General features: G+C 39.3%; 1 protein-coding gene across 2 annotated transcripts; it reads left to right on the top strand.

Annotated features, from left to right (window-relative positions):
* The first annotated feature begins 812 nt into the window (after positions 1-812).
* On the top strand, positions 813-15,470 carry ccz1 (CCZ1 vacuolar protein trafficking and biogenesis associated). 2 transcript variants are annotated; one of them, XM_026178991.2, is made up of 17 exons: positions 813-975; positions 2,459-2,534; positions 3,531-3,627; positions 3,720-3,817; positions 4,086-4,179; positions 4,323-4,403; positions 4,492-4,539; positions 6,801-6,884; positions 7,514-7,689; positions 8,276-8,357; positions 8,862-8,923; positions 11,254-11,365; positions 11,717-11,750; positions 11,917-12,034; positions 14,034-14,192; positions 14,712-14,839; positions 14,981-15,470. In XM_026178991.2, the coding sequence occupies exons 2-17, from the start codon at positions 2,521-2,523 to the stop codon at positions 15,034-15,036; spliced, it is 1,443 nt and encodes a 480-aa protein (XP_026034776.1). In that variant the 5' UTR covers positions 813-975; positions 2,459-2,520; the 3' UTR covers positions 15,037-15,470. The 2 variants fall into 2 exon arrangements, with proteins under 2 accessions (XP_026034776.1, XP_080161704.1); XM_080305578.1 differs by having other exon boundaries at positions 833-975; positions 4,086-4,198.
* Positions 15,471-16,620: the final 1,150 nt, after the last annotated feature.

The following is a 16,620-nucleotide window of genomic DNA, read 5'->3' as shown; positions in this document are numbered from 1 at the left end:
GCCTCTCCATGTGTTGCTCAAAGTCCAGAAGACATGCCTGTTAGATTATTTGGCTGTAGGTGTAGAAAGAAGGAAGATAAAGAAGCTTAAATTTATAGAATAAAATGGATATATGTAAATATTTGGACACAACTTGTAGTGTAAAGCACATTGTTGTCGGTAAGACCCGAAACACAACATATAAATGGCAGTCTAAATCAAAAACAAATACACACAAGATTACAGCTTTACTGGAGGTCAAAGGAGCTTGCAAAGAAAAGCATCTGGACTTCTTTAAGTTGCTTGAAGACGTTTCACCTCTCATCCGAGAAGCTTCTTCAGTTCATGAGAGGTGAAACGTCTTCAAGCAATCAAAATAAGTCCAGACGCTTTTCTTTGCAAGCTCCTTTGACTACGATGACCTGGATGACTGAGAACCTTCACAGACAGCTTTACTGGAGAATCAAAAGAAAAACAGTCTGGGTGCTGGCATGTTTTGGTGGCACTAATTCCTAAGTATCAACTGTACTATTCATCATTTATAACCTGAAATGTCCGTAATTAAGAAATGTATGTTTTAAAGATTTAATTTTATATAAAGATAAGATATAAAGGGTGCAAATTAAGAAAAAAAAACATTTTAAAACGAAAAAGACAAACTTTGTATCTTGCTATTATGTATTTAAAAATTCTAATTCTGTAATATTATTGCACAGCAGTATGCTTACTCAGCAAAACGTGTTGTGGTCAGTTAAACTGGAGCACCCCACAGATCATTTGAACCCCCGATTTGGAGAGTAGGAAACTTTGTTTGAAAGCGGTTTGACCCGAGCGACTGAGCTTGTAGCACCTCGTAACTAAAAGCAGGAAGTTAAGGATGTGAAGTAGAATGCAAGCGGCTTCGCTTCCCATTAACACCATTTACGCATTAGTTCTTTTAATTTTCACTGTCTGTATCAGCGAGTACATGGACGTGTTGTGTTTATCTTCTGTAAGGTGAGTGTTACTGTCACGGTTCACTGACGGTTCCTCCGACAGCCAACACAAGCCTACAGCTAGCAGAGCCAAGCTAACAAGCTAGCTGCTCTGAGTGACTCCGGCTGGTCGCTGACTGGATGTTTGTCAATAGTAGTACACAATCACATAAATTTCCTTATGTGTTTGTTTTGTAGTTTATTATAACACATATTGTATAAAAATATCCAAGTATTTCTCTCTGCCGGCTAAAGTACAGTAGTAGCATTTCATTTGCAGTACCGTATGTGTACGAGACAATAATGACAAAATGTAAAACGAGTAGAAAACAAACACACCCCTTAAATGTAGAGGTGTAAGCGTCTGAACTATATCACTTTTATCTCCAGTAAATGAAGTGAACTGCTAAAATTTTACCTTGCGTGACCTAGTGCCTCTAACTTTAACCAAAATGGTCAAAAACTGGTACACCGTTTTATTATTATACACAGCAACATGGCTGCTAACTTTTAAATGCAAATATCTAATAAGCAAATCGCATGGCAGCAGTTCAGTGCATTTAGACACGTAGACATGATCAAGACGACCTGCTGAAGTTCAAACTGAAAATTAGAATGGAAAAGAAAGATGATTTTAAGTGGCTTTGAACGCAGCATCGTTGTTGATGCCAGACAAGCTGTTCTGAGCATTTCAGAAACTGCTGATCCACCGTCTCTAGGGTTTCCAGGGAAAGCGAAAATATCCAGTGAGCATCCAATTTTGGAATTAAAATGACTTGTTGATGGCAGAGGGGAATGTTTCTAGGTGATAGAAAGGCAAACTTATACAAATAACCACTAGTTTACAACCAAGGTATGCAGAAGAGCATTTTTGAAGGCATGACACGCCAAAGCTTGAATTGGGGGCTACAGCAGCAGAAGACCACACCGGGTACCACTACTGTCAACTAAGAACAGGAAATTGAAGCTGCAGTTCACACATGCTCGCCTAAATTTTGATTTCTCCTGCATCATTCAGAGGGTAGGCTTAGATTTTGGTGTAAACAACATGCTTTGTATCAACAGTTCAGGTTGCTATTGATGGTGTAATGGTGGGTGGAATATTGTCTTGGCACTCTCTTTGCCCCTCGACCATTGCTTAAACACTACAGTCTACTGTAGCATTCTTGCTGACCATGTTCATTACTTTATGACAACAGTGTAGCCATCTTCTGATGGCTTCTTCCAGCAGGGTAACAGAAAATACTCTGTGGAGGCCATTTAAGTACAGTAAGCGCAATCTTTAGATCTCAGTGAAATAGAGAACTAATGGAGTGAGAGATTCCCACCATGTATGTGTAGGCAACAAGTCTGCAGCAACTGTGTGATGCTATCATGTCAGTATTGGCCAGAATTTCTTAGGAATGTTTCCAGCGCCTTTTAAAATGTGTACCTTACCAGTAGTGTATTATTACCAATGGATTTGTGTCACTATATAACTGGATGTTGTTGTCTTTGTTTTGTAGGAACACGGCATGCTAACCAAACGGCCACTGGAGCAAAGGAAAGGCAGACACAAGTTACACTAATGCTGATGATCAGGTGAGTTTAGGTGACTGAATATTTTGGTCTTCCCTTTTTCCATGCAGTATTTTGGCCCCTATGCAATGTTTTGGTCTCTGTGCAATATTTTGGTCTCTGTGACCTTACCATTCCCATCCTAAATTATCATAGCCCCTCCACCCTTATTTATTTATTATATTATATTACTGCCCTTGTATACACCCCCACACTGCTTCTGTTTCAGTGTTTCTACATACACCGTGTATAGTCAGGGGTGCACATACGTGGTTCGCAGGTGCGCATTCGTTGTCAAAATAAAAGACGCGCACCAGATAAGAAGTTGCAATGCGCATTTGCGTACATATAAAAGCCACTGTTTTTGTCCGCTAGAGTGGGATTTTCACAGCATATTCTGCACTACATCTGTGTGCGTTCATCATTTGTTTGAAGCCAGTTCACCTCCTGCAACCACGTTTCCGAGTATACGCACTTCTTTTGCGGTTCGGACTCTTTCTGGCATTTCTTTGGAGGTGGAGGACCACCAAAGTAATTGCTTAAAGGAGCTTGCTTCTTCGACATCTTCAAGAGTTCTAGTCAAAGGTCTGTCCTCCTCCAGAAAATCTTATGTACGCAAACTGGCGTTGCAACTTCTTATCTGATGGACATCTTTTATTTTGTTAGCGAATGTGCACCTGCAGACCACTTATGTGCACCCCCATATTTAGTTTAATCACACACACACACACACACACACACACACACACACACACACACACACACACACATGTATGTGTATTTATATATATATATATATATATATATATATATATATATATATATATGAAAATATGAAATATACTGCTTTTTCTTCTTTGTATATTATTTTCTTTACTTTTGCACCTTTGTGGTCTTGCTACCCAATTTCGCTGTGCAAAAAAGTGCACAATGACAATAAAAGGTCCAAGTCTAAGTATTACATAAGAGCAACTTGGATGGAGTCTAAAGGTATGTCACCTTTCTCTTTGTGTGCCACAGCCCCAAAATGGCCTCAGGAATGCAAGAGAAACAGTACACACCATCTTTACTCAGTTTTTTCATTTACAACCCCACGTTTGGACCTCGAGAAGGAGAGGTGAGTGAGACTCCCTGATAAAGAGTTCTTATGCAAACCTTTTTAGCCTTTAGATGAAAAAAGCATGCCTAATGCAAATATTTTTGTTTTAGGAAGAGAAAAAGATTCTGTTTTACCACCCCAGTGATGTTGAGAAGAACGAGAAGATCCGAAATGTCGGCCTTTGTGAGGCCATTGTGCAATTCACCAGGTATCAGTATTATGGTGTATATATTACTGCAGCAGCATCATGGCTGTATTTGCAGTCTATTTATTTGTACTTTGAGCATAAATTTAAGCGTTTGTAGCTGTGATGAAGCAAAAGGAAGCCTGAAGCACAATAGAAAAGGGAAATGTTGCAATAAGTGGTCAGATGCACACTGATAAATATCTAGTGTAAATACAGACAGAAATTTAAGAGCCGTGCGTGTTGTTTGGGTGTGTCGCCCTTCTTCACTGTCACATCCCCTTTGTTCCAGGACGTTCTGTCCAACAAAACCAGCTAAATCCCTGCACACACAGAAGAACCGGCAGTTTTTCTTTGAGCCCGAGGAAAATTTCTGGATGGTCATGGTATCTTGCAAGCTTATGTGTACATCACCTTCCCAGTATTTAGTCTTTGTCCAGAGTTTGTCTCCTTCATTTTAAATATCATTCTGCTCTTAACTCTGTAATGCTCCTTTGTGCTGTTTTATTAAAAAAAAATCCATCCTCAGGTGGTTCGAAATCCAATGATTGAGAAACCAAACAAAGATGGCAAACCACCTACAGTAGAATATCAGGAAGAGGAAATGCTTGTGAGTACTGAAAAGTATTCGTGTATGTCTTCATTGTTTATCTCTGAGTATTGCCAGTTGTACTTAGCTTCCCTCTTGCCTTTTGTAGGATACCGTTTATGGTGCAGTGGTAAGGCAGTGCTACAGCATGTATAAGGTGAGTTTGAGTGCGGTTTTAGAATTTGCCATACTTTTTAACATTTACAACACAAAAATCACTTAAACCACCAGTGTGATAAGTTGTTATTTAGCAACACAGACCCAAACCATGACACAGCCACCATCATGTTTTACAGATGAGGAAAAGGTTTTTATACTGGAATGCACTTTTTTTTAATGCATTCCATTTTAAGTCTCTTCTTTTTCTCTTCTTCAGAACAAAATGTTTATCATTCACATCAAAACGTCCTTTTTAAAATTATTTAGTCATTAAACATTCTCGCTTGTCAGCATGACTTTGAACAGAGTGCAGATGAGCTGTGGTGATGTTTTCAAGTTCAAGGTTCTTTATTTGTCACATGCATAGTTATACAAGTATAACACACAGTGAAATGTAGCCTGACACGCTCCTCGACATGTGCAAAAATTTTTGGGGGGGGGGGTGTAGAGGAAGAACATTATATATATATATATATTAGTATATACACTGGGTGAATGTGCAGTAGTAGCAGCAAGCAGGTGAATTCTGTACATTAATATGAATAGACATCTGACTATTTTACAGGATAGACAATATAAACATATTTAAAATTAAAGGAATTGAAATGTACATTGTGCCTTGGTTTAGAGTGTCTGGAAGAGAGTCCTGTCTCAGTCAATTATAGATGATGTGAGAGGGCGGGTGTGTGTGTTTAGGGCACGGATGGCTTGGGGATAGAAGCTCCTCTTGAGTCTCTCTGTCCTTGCCCGGAAGATGCGTAACCTTCTACCAGATTGCAGAAGTTGGAACAGTTTGTTGCCAGGATGGGACGGGTCCTTCAGTATCTGCGCTGCTCTAGTCCGGCATCTCCTGGTGTAGGTGTCCTGAAGCGGGGGGAGAGCAATCCTGCAGCAGCGTTCTGCTGTACGGATCACTCTCTGGAGAGCTTTTTGGTCCTTCACACAGCTGTTCCCAAACCACGATGTCATGTTCTGTGTGAGGATGCTCTCCACAGCGCCTGTATAGAAAATCCTGAGGATCTTTGGAGAGACCCTGAACTTCCTCAGTTGTCGTAGGTGATACAGGCGCTGCCTAGCCTTTTTGGTCTGGACCTGAATGTGGGCAGCCCATGTCAGGTCTGAGGAGATGTGGACACCACGTTTTGACACAAACATCGTTGCTGTTCATTGTTCTTCTGCCAATGAGCTACTTAGCAAATTTGAAAGCGTCCTAGAGTGTGTGCTAGCTTACCATCTTCATAATGGTGATTCGTAAATAGTAAAATAGTTGGTTATATATCACTGATCTATTCTTATCTTTCTCAAAGCGCTTTATACAACGTGGCTCATTCACACACATTCATACTCTGAGCAACGCATTGTGGAGCACGACTTGGGGTTCGGTATCTATCTGTAGTCAAATGACTACTCTATTAAATCTTAAAATAATTTAAATAAATATGTAATTAATGTTAAATTACTAATGCTAGAGGTTCACAAACATTTCCCCTCACAAATACACATTTCACGGCTCTTGAAATGACATGAAATAGTACAATATATATTTGTTTGACTTGTTAAGAAATATAGAAAATGTCAAAGGGTTCCTGCTGCTGTGTGTAGTGATACATTTATCTTCTGGATGAAGAAATCTTTGACTTAAAGTTTAGTAAAGTAATTAAAATAAATGTCATTGCTTTTATCACATTTGTGTTAAAATTGTATTTTACTGCATTGGAGGCTTATTCTAATAAAAAGACCTTATTCGCTCAAAGCCATGTAATGACACCCTAGAGTAGTGTTTCTCAACTCTGCACCCCCAGAGGTACTCTGAAGTGTTGCAGGGGATTTTTTTTTTTTTTTGTTCATTTATTAGATGTGTTCTTAATTCCCGAAATTATTCCTGAAATAAATAGTATTTTAAGTTCCTATTATTACTATTTTAAGGTTAATCTATAAGAGAAAAATGACAGACAAAATGTAAAAGTTGCAATCAGCTGAAAACACAGGAAGAAATTAAAAAGAAGGCAACATGGAGTCAGTAAAATACTGTTGTTTCATTTAAATTTAGTGCTGGTCTTTTCCGGTTGTAACACTTCTCATGAAGTCAGGTCTGTGCATTATGTTGAGGGAATTTTGCTTGAAATACGTAATGAAAGGATTACATTACTGGGGGGAATGTTGAATCATTGCTCTTGAGTGTCACACATTACTAATTTATACCTGTATGATGCCAAAATAAGTCATGTTTTAACAATGCTCATTTTCCTCATGCTGTAGCTCTTCAATGGCACCTTTTCCAGAGCAATGCAAGCTGGCGGAGTGGAGCTGCTCATGCAGAAACTTGAGAAATTCTTCTACAGGGTAATAAATACTCACAAGCCATAACATTTTTGTTGCTAGGCGGATATGTTTTGAGTTCAGATCATGCATGCATGTATATTGACCTTGCTTTGACAGGATGATTCCCTTAGAATGCCGGCATGTGTGTTTTTAACAGAACTCATTCGAGCCTGACTGTCCTTGTTATCACAAGGGTTTCCCTCACTGATGACAGTTGTCATAGGGACACTGTTTATTTGTGAATGTTCCCGTTACTCTTGGAAAGCTGTAAGATGTTTGCAGTCATGGTTGACGTCTTGATCGTTGTCTTGCCCCCATTATTTGTCTTCACGTCACACTTCTGTCAACTAGCCGGAACATTGCTTTTAAGGAGCTGCTTTAAAAATTAATTTCTAATTAGGGAATACCCTTCATCCATTAACACGGGCTTCCCTGTCCACCATGAAATCTAAAGACGGGGAGAAAGAGAGAGGCTGTGGTGTGCTTGTCAGAGGTTGAATGTCAATGCGGTACAAGTCAAAGAGTTTCTTATATCCTCTTTTCTGTATTGAACTGTAAGCAAGCACTTGTGGGCAGGTAAACTAAACCCTTTCTTTTTTGCGTCTCCTGTGTCTGTGTGTGTCCGTGTGTTATCACGCTGGGGTTTCCAGTATCTGCAGACTCTCCACTTGCAGTCCTGCGACCTGCTCGATGTATTCGGAGGCATCAGCTTCTTCCCATTGGACAAGATGACCTACCTGAAGATCCAGTCTTTTGTCAACAGAGTGGAGGAGAGCCTCAGTCTGATCAAATACACAGCCTTCCTGTATAATGACCAACTTATCTGGTATACAACACTTGTTGATGCTGTGCTTTAAACTGTATGTTTGTCCATCAAACCCACCATCTGTCAAATTTGACTGAGCCATCCGGTGTATTAAGGTAAAATCCTGTGCTGGCATCAGTACACGAATAATGGCATGCTGGGTAAACAGTGGTGGTTCTAAACACAGCAGTTAATCCTCTTTGTGGTTTATGCGCTCCCTGACATGTCACTTGTTTTTAATTGTGCTGTCGGCCACCGGCTCTGTGTGTAAGCACAGGGGGAATTACATGATCGCTAATGAAATTACTTGAGAGCAGCATAATCGTTCACTGTGAACTGAAGATGGACAAACAGGAAGGAATATTTAATTACTGTGCAAATTAAGCAGCTGCATCTGCTGCACAGCACTCATTGAATCCCATTTATAGCCACTGCTGAACAGCAAATAGTAAGGCATTTTCTCTTAATATCTATCCAGTGATCCATAACACATTTGACAGCACACCTGATAAAAATGAATCCATGCATTTAGTTTTTTTTTTTCTTTTCATTAGTGCAATGTGACGTTTATAAGGTGTCATTTTTGGCATCGTGGTCGTGTTTACAGGAGCGGGCTGGAACAAGATGACATGAGGATCCTGTACAAATATCTGACCACCTCGCTTTTCCCCAGACACTCAGAACCAGAGGTAGGTGGAGTGAAAAAAGTGGACTTCTGCAGAACTCCAGCCCACTAGATTATTTTAAGGGCAAATCGAGGAATGGTCAAAGGAGGTGTCATGACTGTAGAGAAGAGGACCACTGCTTCACGATATTGCATAGTGTATATCATATGACAACATGGCTAACTTGTCTTGATAAATCTGTACAGCTAATGCTAAGCTTTTTATATAATTTGTAAAACAGGTCTGTCCATGGTTTTGTTAGTTTCCATAGAAGGATCCACCGTCATTAAAACATACAAAGCTACTGTAGCATTTAGAGCAGTTTGGCTCACTGGGATCATTTGCACAAACGTTGACCCCATTATCTGAAACTTTGGCTGTGTTTAATATAAATATCTGACACTTTAGTAATATAATGATTATTTTCTGACAGAAAATATGACCTAAAATAAGGAAAGCATAATAGATCTACTTAAATAATTGGCTAAACAATCCATAATTTTACTCTCTTGTATTTGCTTGTTTCAGTTGGCTGGCAGGGACTCCCCAATGAGACCAGAAGTTGCTGGAAATTTGTTGCACTATGGGAGGTAAGTCTATGATCCCTGCGCCCATCTCTTTTAATCCAACCCCCTGCAGTGGTGCGGTTACTAGAGTAATGTCATTCGTGGGCCAAGGCATCCCAGATACGTCAAAAGGCATGTTCTGGATGCACATATGAATGATAAGATACAGATGCATGTGTGTGTGACACCATGTGTGATTTCGACCCACTGACAAGCAAATTAGATAACGAGGTAACTCCCTTGGCTAACACACCGTACTGTTAGCCAAGGGGTGGAGTATCACTCCAGCCTCGAGAGGTTTCAACTTTCTATTTTGTTTCCGTGTCAATGTGTAACAGGAGAAAGTTTGCTCAGGTGTTGCCTCCCTGCCAAAGCTTATGTCTGCATGCTGCTTAAATAACTTGTGTCTCACGATGATGTAAAGTTGCTACAGTGGTCCGAGTGTGACTCTTGCTGAAATTACACGGGACAGACGACACAGCATTTCTTGAAAAATGCTGAGAAATGTTTTTTAAATCAAGACAAGGTATTGCAGTAATGGAAGTTGCATAGGATTGCAGAGTCTGTTGGACAACACTACACAATAGACGTGCATTTAATTGGAAACATTAAATTGTTACACATAATTTTCAATTCAATTCAATAAAACTTTATTGATCCTGAAGGTTGACCCCGAAGGAAATTGGGTTAAGGCTGCCGACCTTTGCCAGCGCTGACTTACCCTTCTGACCATACATGCATTACACAAACATCACATGGGGAAGACAGGTCAGAGAGGTATAACAATGGAAAATGCACCACATAAGGAAAGATAAGGAGAAAAAAATAACTCCTCCCAGACTGAGCTCCAACAGGGAGACCAGTTTGAGAACAGAAAAAAACACCTCTGCACATGAAAAAACTCTAAATACACCAAAGAAACACATGACAAGCAACAGGGGTGTGTAAAGGGTGAGAGACAGCCGATTTAGACAGTGCATCCGGGCCTGCGTGCACTGGTCTCCTTGATCCACCGTCAGCATCGGAAGGGAATAAGCGTCGAAGGCGTTTGGAAAGGGAGGGGGGATGAGTGTGTGCATATCAGTGTATATGTATGTGTGTGCGTGTCCAGAGTTCAGCTGAGACAGTGTCCTTTGCCCTGCTAGGCTAAGTAAACAGTCTTCCAGCCAACCCAGGTGGCCTTGGAATGGGAAGGAACAGACTAAACACAGTCGTTATCAGGGTGTTTTTTGTTCGGCTCCAGCCTTGCGACCGCAGCTGGCGCCGAGAGGGTATCCGCATGAAGTGATGGTGCTTTTTACTTTAGTGCGAACAACTCATATGAATTTCAAAGCTGTTCTAACAGTCCAACACTGGTCTCTCAATCTCCCGTTGGAGAGCCGTGAGCTTTCTATGATGTTATCCAAACTTACGTTCTGTGATGTTGTCGTTTTTTTTGCTCAAAGAGCAGGTTCTGAGAACTCACGACCGCAGTTTAAGTGGTTTCTCTAAATTCCTGTGTAACTATATAACAGTGAATTCGTTGTTCTGTTGTGAACAAAAGAGGCATAAACGGTTTTTGCTCCTGAGAACATTAAGCTCATATTTGTGTGGTAAATTCCTGATTAGATTTGGTGCCATCCATTATTGGCTTTAGGCTAATATGCTACTTTACTACAACTGTTGATTATTATGGAGAAACGTGCACTGTGATGATTCATAACACATCAGTCAAAACAAATAAATACTTCGTCTTCCGGAGATTACAAATACATCTACGCAATTTCAGGGCCATCCATCCAACAGATGTTGAGATAGTAGATAGATTCATAGAAATCTAATGTGATTAGAAATAATACCTTAACTGCTTCTCAGAGGATGAGCTTTTCCTGTTTTGGAAACCTCATGTGCTCCCAGCATCACGCATATCTTAATATTTTCATTCCCATCATTCTTCAGGTTCATTTCTTAACTCTTTCCCCCATAAAGATGACATTTGATGACCTCCCCAGTACCCTTAATGACGAGTTTATATCAGTATATTTTAATAAAGATGTGGTTTGATAACCATTAAAATAGTTTCCAGGTTTTTCTAAGGGAAGCTGCATTGGCAGAGACCACCCTCTCACATCCAGTCATGTTGTTCTATAAACAGGCCTGAAATATGATAGAAACTGTTCAGCTCAGGGTTACTCCTGGTTTCAAGGGGTAAAGAGTCAATAGCATCGTGTGCTTTTGTTTTTTGGTGTGTTTTAGGCACCAATTGAGCTTTCTGATTTTCAGTCATTTGGTTTTGAGTAATTAGATCATCTGTTTTGATTTTGATACCTGGTCTGTGAATATGAACCCAGGCACACTGCGTCTGTCTTTTTCAGGTTTTTGACAGGACCTACAAATCTGAAAGATCCGGAGGCCAAATTCCGATTTCCAAAAATATTCGTCTCTGCAGAGGACGGCTACGAGGAGCTGCATCTGATTGTTTACAAGGTACAGTAGGTTAAATGCAACACTCTGGCATGACAGGCTTGTTTCATTTCTCTTGATTTATTTAGTTTTGATTCTTTTTTTTTTTTTCTAATGCATTAAAAATGAGTGGGCAGTTGTTATTCATTTTTAGGAGGATTCTTGTAATCTGTGACTGGGGGGGATTTAACCTTTTTTTCTGTTTATGAATAGTAGATTTGGGATAAAATATATTCCACTGCTCTGTCAAACGATGTGGACTTCAGGGATTAGTGCGCGGAATTTTAAAATGATGAAGTATATCCCGCACATTAGTGTGATTCCTGGCCTGTGTGACCTTGATTTTAACCTGCAGTGATCTGCTTTGATCTCCAGGCAATGAGTGCAGCAGCTTGTTTTATGATCAGTGGTAAGTGTGTGTGCCCTCCCGGTTTAATGATGAAAGTTCACTTTCATTTTGCTTTTTTCAGTTCGGCATTTTGATGTTTTTGCTGCTCTTATAAAACGTAATTATTACATTTTCCTCACCTTATGTCCAGTAACAGCTGACAGTTCACTCGTCTGTTTCCTAATAGCCTCTGTGGAGCTGACGAGGGAGTTCTGTGAGCAGTTGGACAGCTTGGTGGGCCCTCAGCTTACTTTGCTGGCTTCTGATATTTGTGAACAGTTCACAATCAACCGCAGGATATCAGGGTTTGTTGCAATTTCTCCTCTTTCCTAGCTTTTAGCTTGGCATGTTCCTGATCTAATCTCTATGTGGTGCTGCTACGCTTACCTCAGCTTCATTTTACAGAGAATACAGGGCATAATGATGCACCTCTGGGCAAATTACAAATATTGTTGATATAAAAAGTGATACGGACAAAATGCCATACCTACAGCAGATATTTATTCATTTTATTTTAAAATTATACATAAAGATTGCAACACAAAACCAGGGTTTAGAAACTAGACATACATCTTATTGTTTGTAGCTCAAGAGTTTAATATTATATGTTTACGACATTGAAGGACTATTTGTGTGCTTACAGTATTGTGCAAAAATCTTGAGCCACCCCTTATTTATTTATTATATTTTGCTTCCAAGCAGCCAGACTTTCTTGTAATATTATAACATATAAAACTGCATCTTTAGATACTTTGTTACTAGCAGCCTGCCACAAAAACACATCAACGTTTTCCCAATTCCTTAGTTAAATCTTCAAAAATGGCAAAGAGAACACAGTTTGAAATGCATGAAATTGTATTTTTGCACCAAGTAGTTTGATTTTGTGCAGTGTTATGAAGAAATGTGGAGAAACTTTACAAGTGGATGTCAAGAAGTCATTTTTAAAGAACTGGAGTGAAAATCAGTGGCGACTAACTAGAGTGATGAATCCACATTTGAAATGTTTGGTTCAACTTTTCATCAGTATGTACTGAGGAGTCAGGTGAACAGTATAACCCTGAGTGTCTGCTTGGTGGAGGCTTTATCATGGTTTGGGCTTCATTGCAGCCAGTGGGGATCTTGCCAAAATTGATGGAATCCAGAAAAGTACCAGCAGGTTTGGTCCACCATAAAATACCATCTAGAAAGTATTTGATTGGCTCCAGTGTCATTTTTCAGCAATGATAGTGATCCCAGACCCAAGGCCAAAGCATACCTGGGTAGAAAAACACGAGACTTTTGCACATTACTGTATTCAAAATAAATCAAATAGTTTTTTTCTACTTGTGCCTTTGTACAGTATCAGGAAGACTGGGAGGATATTTAAAGGCAATCTGAACTCCAAAATTAGAAAATGAGGCTAGAAAAGAGCGGTCTCAGGTCTCTTTTCAGAATAACGTACCTTAATGTCATTTGTGCGTCATATTTGTAAGTATCGATGACATTCATGTTTCTGTCAGTCAGTCTGCTATAACTAGAAAGCTGATTGATTTGTGTGCTTGGTGATTACACTTCCCACTTTGCTTGTCATTGGCCTGTAGCATTAGCTCTGCCTGGCTGGCAGTGATAGATGAGACTCTTACTATCACTGGGTAGCATCATGTCACTACTTAGGGGTAACTCAAGCAGTACAGCTTTAAGGACTGGCATCCTGGTCAACGCTCCTTTAATTCCAGCAGTTAGCTTCAGACACGGCTCGGCAGGTAATCCAAACCTGACCGAGGCAGTTTGATGGGCTCCTTTTTAATCACCCTAGTGAAGAATCCACTCAATAAATAATGCCACTGCAAATTTATCAGCTAGCTTTCAGGTCTGTGTCCTGGTTTGGCCTCGTCCAATGGTAAATAATTACACACATCATGTATAAAAATCACCTATTTGAATACATTCACACACATGTCCATAGATGCAGTTTAGGCACTTTTGTTAAGTAAACTCCAGCTCATTAACTTGGCACAGCGTGGGTAACCAATGAAGCAGGGATAAGTAAAATGATACCTTGGTTTAAGGCTTCATTTGGTAACAGTATGGTTTTAGAGACTGGCCCAGCCTCTTTAACTTTGTTTGTCTCTTACTCTAACCGATCTTACTGGATATCAAGGTAACACACATTTCATGCAGATTTTGAAAAGCTGTGCTGGCACCTTAAAGTCATAAATCCCAGGTTCTCTAAACTATCAGGTATAAAGGATAATTTGTAATACTAACATTTTATCGGCACTTTTTATAAGTTGCTTAACTTTTGCTTACTTTTGTTACTTTCAGGCCAGAAAAGGAGCCCCAGTTTAAGTTCATTTACTTCAACCACATGAACCTGGCAGAGAAGAGCACTATCCACATGAGGAAGACCGCCAGTGTTTGCCTCACCTCTGTCCATCCTGACCTCATGAAGATCCTGGGAGATATCAATTGTGACTTTGCCAGGTAAAATCAGAGGACACTTTAGTGAAACTTAAGCTATATTTACTAAGTGCCATCAGGCATTTCTTCGAGAGTTCTCTAATGACAGTTCACAGATGGTACTGCTGGTGTTCCTAATGGTGACCAGAGAGGATAAAGAATTGATTAGTTTTGGTTTATATAAAAATAAATAATAATAATAATAATAAGAGTGATCACAGCAGCATTAGACCATCTTTAGTTGTGTATTTTAGAATCAAACAAAGAAGATGTGTACAAGTACAAACTCATTTTCCCAGCGTTTCAGCACAGCCGTGTAATTTTCAGTTTTATTACGACACTCCTGGGATCTTTGCATATCCACATTCTTTCCGTCTTCGAAGCAACTTATTACACTGCAATCCTGCAGTGTAATAAGTTGGGGGGTTTTGAGTAGGTTAAAATGTTCTCTGGTACATTACATGATCTCTCAAGCAACAAAGAGCCCACTGTGAATGTGGTGAACACCTTCGTTTGAAACATGTAGTTCTTTCTGTCTTTCAGGGTTGACGAAGATGAGGAAATCATCGTAAAAGCTATGACAGACTACTGGGTAGTCGGCAAAAAGTCAGACCAGAGAGAACTGTACGTGATCCTGAATCAGAAGAACGCCAATCTGATCGAAGTAAACGGTACGTCTCCCCTATTTGGCATAAAGCAAATGTATGTCATTCTTACCAAAAGTACACCATCTGTCCCAGTAATCTCCTCTTCTCCTTACGTTGACCCTTGTCTTTTTTTTTCCCCTTTTTCTTTTTTTTTTATTACTTTAGAGGAAGTTAAGCGGCTTTGTGCGACGCAGTTCAACAACATATTTTTCTTGGATTAATGGTGAAGACACTAAAAACTGTTGCAGGGTATCTTGACAGCATCAGCGTAATGCAATAATTGCATCGTGAAATTAACAATAACAATGAAAAGATTCCTCACATCGATTTGGTTTTTTTATTTAACCTTGAAAAATTGTAATTTTTCTTCTGTAATTAAGTGTAAAAAAAAGAGAAAAAAATCCAGGTTTTGACTGTATGTGTAATTTTCTTTCTTTCATTTTCTTTGTACATACTTGAGCGATTTGAAACAATTTTCTTTCGCATTAAAATGTGTTCATACACTTTTATAATGAACATATGACACTTTTTCAAATATATTTAAAAACTGACATGCTCATACTCCGGCTTTATTTGATGATTCCGATGCCATGTCAAAAGATTTGTGGTTTGTAAACAACTGCCCTAACTTCAAATAAATTAAGAACCAATTTTCTGCAGTGTACTGAATATTTTAAGTCTCTTTGGCTTTAGACACAAAAGCGAGTAAAGGTTTTGGAAACTCCACAACATCATTCTGATCATGAGTCACTGAAGTCAGGAAAACTCATTAAAATGTAAAGAATAATAAGGTGTGGGTCACCTCTTTGATAACTGTTCAGTGCAAATTAATTGAAGGTAAGTGAGTAGATGGTAGCATTACTTAGGTTTTTGTGGCCTGTTTTCTTTGTTTTGCTTTGTTGTTTTTTTTTTTTTTTACATTTTATAACAAAGACATCTGTTCAAAATAATTAATTCCAGTTACTTTAAAAATAAAAAGGATGAGGATGGGCTAGAATAACACAAATATTAACTTGTGATGAACTCCTGGAGCACTTGAAACATGCCAGAGATCATAGAAATCTACTGTTCCGTGGTTCTTGGTAAATAACAGAGAGCACTGAATTCTTGGCACCTATGACATATTAAGCTTGTAATATCTTTTTTTGGTGCTTTTACAGGAAATGTAGTTAGCAAAATCTTACAAAAAATCTCATGAATTAGGCTTGAACAGCTTTTTCTTTTGGTTTTGTCTGAACTACATCCTAACTTGTACTTCGTCCTTTGTCCTGCAGGGGAAAAGGACAGAAAATGTGATGACATATTATCTCTTAAAAACACAGTTGCGAGTTTTGTTGACAGAGAGGTTAGAAATGTAATATTTAGTCAGGTTTTTTTAATGACCTTTAAAACACAAGTGTTGTTACTATTTTAGGACTTAAATCCACCATAAAACAAAAATGATCATGACTCAAAAATGTATTTGTGTTGATGTTACTTCATTTGGTTGTTGAACTACACTACACAGAGTTTCATGTGGAGAGAAAAAAAGGTGTGTACATTTATATATGCTGTTGGAAATTTTCTCACCTGTTTATGCTCTCCTTGTTTGAGTTATGACTTTGTCGCTGGTCTCAGAGTCAATTCTGGTCTAACAGGCAAGTTACACAAGAGTGATGTGGACACTGAAGTCTGCATGGAGTGTGTATAGCACTTGGTGCAGTGGCCCCCTGCCCCCAAGCTAGGCAACTGGCTCCAGCAGATCCTAGGAACAACATCAAGATCTCTGTCCAGAAGAGTGCAGTCCTAGAAACAGCTACTGCGCA

Source organism: Astatotilapia calliptera, chromosome 8, assembly GCF_964374335.1.
Source record: "Astatotilapia calliptera chromosome 8, fAstCal68.1, whole genome shotgun sequence".
NCBI classification, from domain to species: Eukaryota; Metazoa; Chordata; class Actinopteri; order Cichliformes; family Cichlidae; genus Astatotilapia; species Astatotilapia calliptera.
Note: the sequence above shows the minus strand (reverse complement) of the source record. Positions and strands in the feature narration are given on the sequence as shown.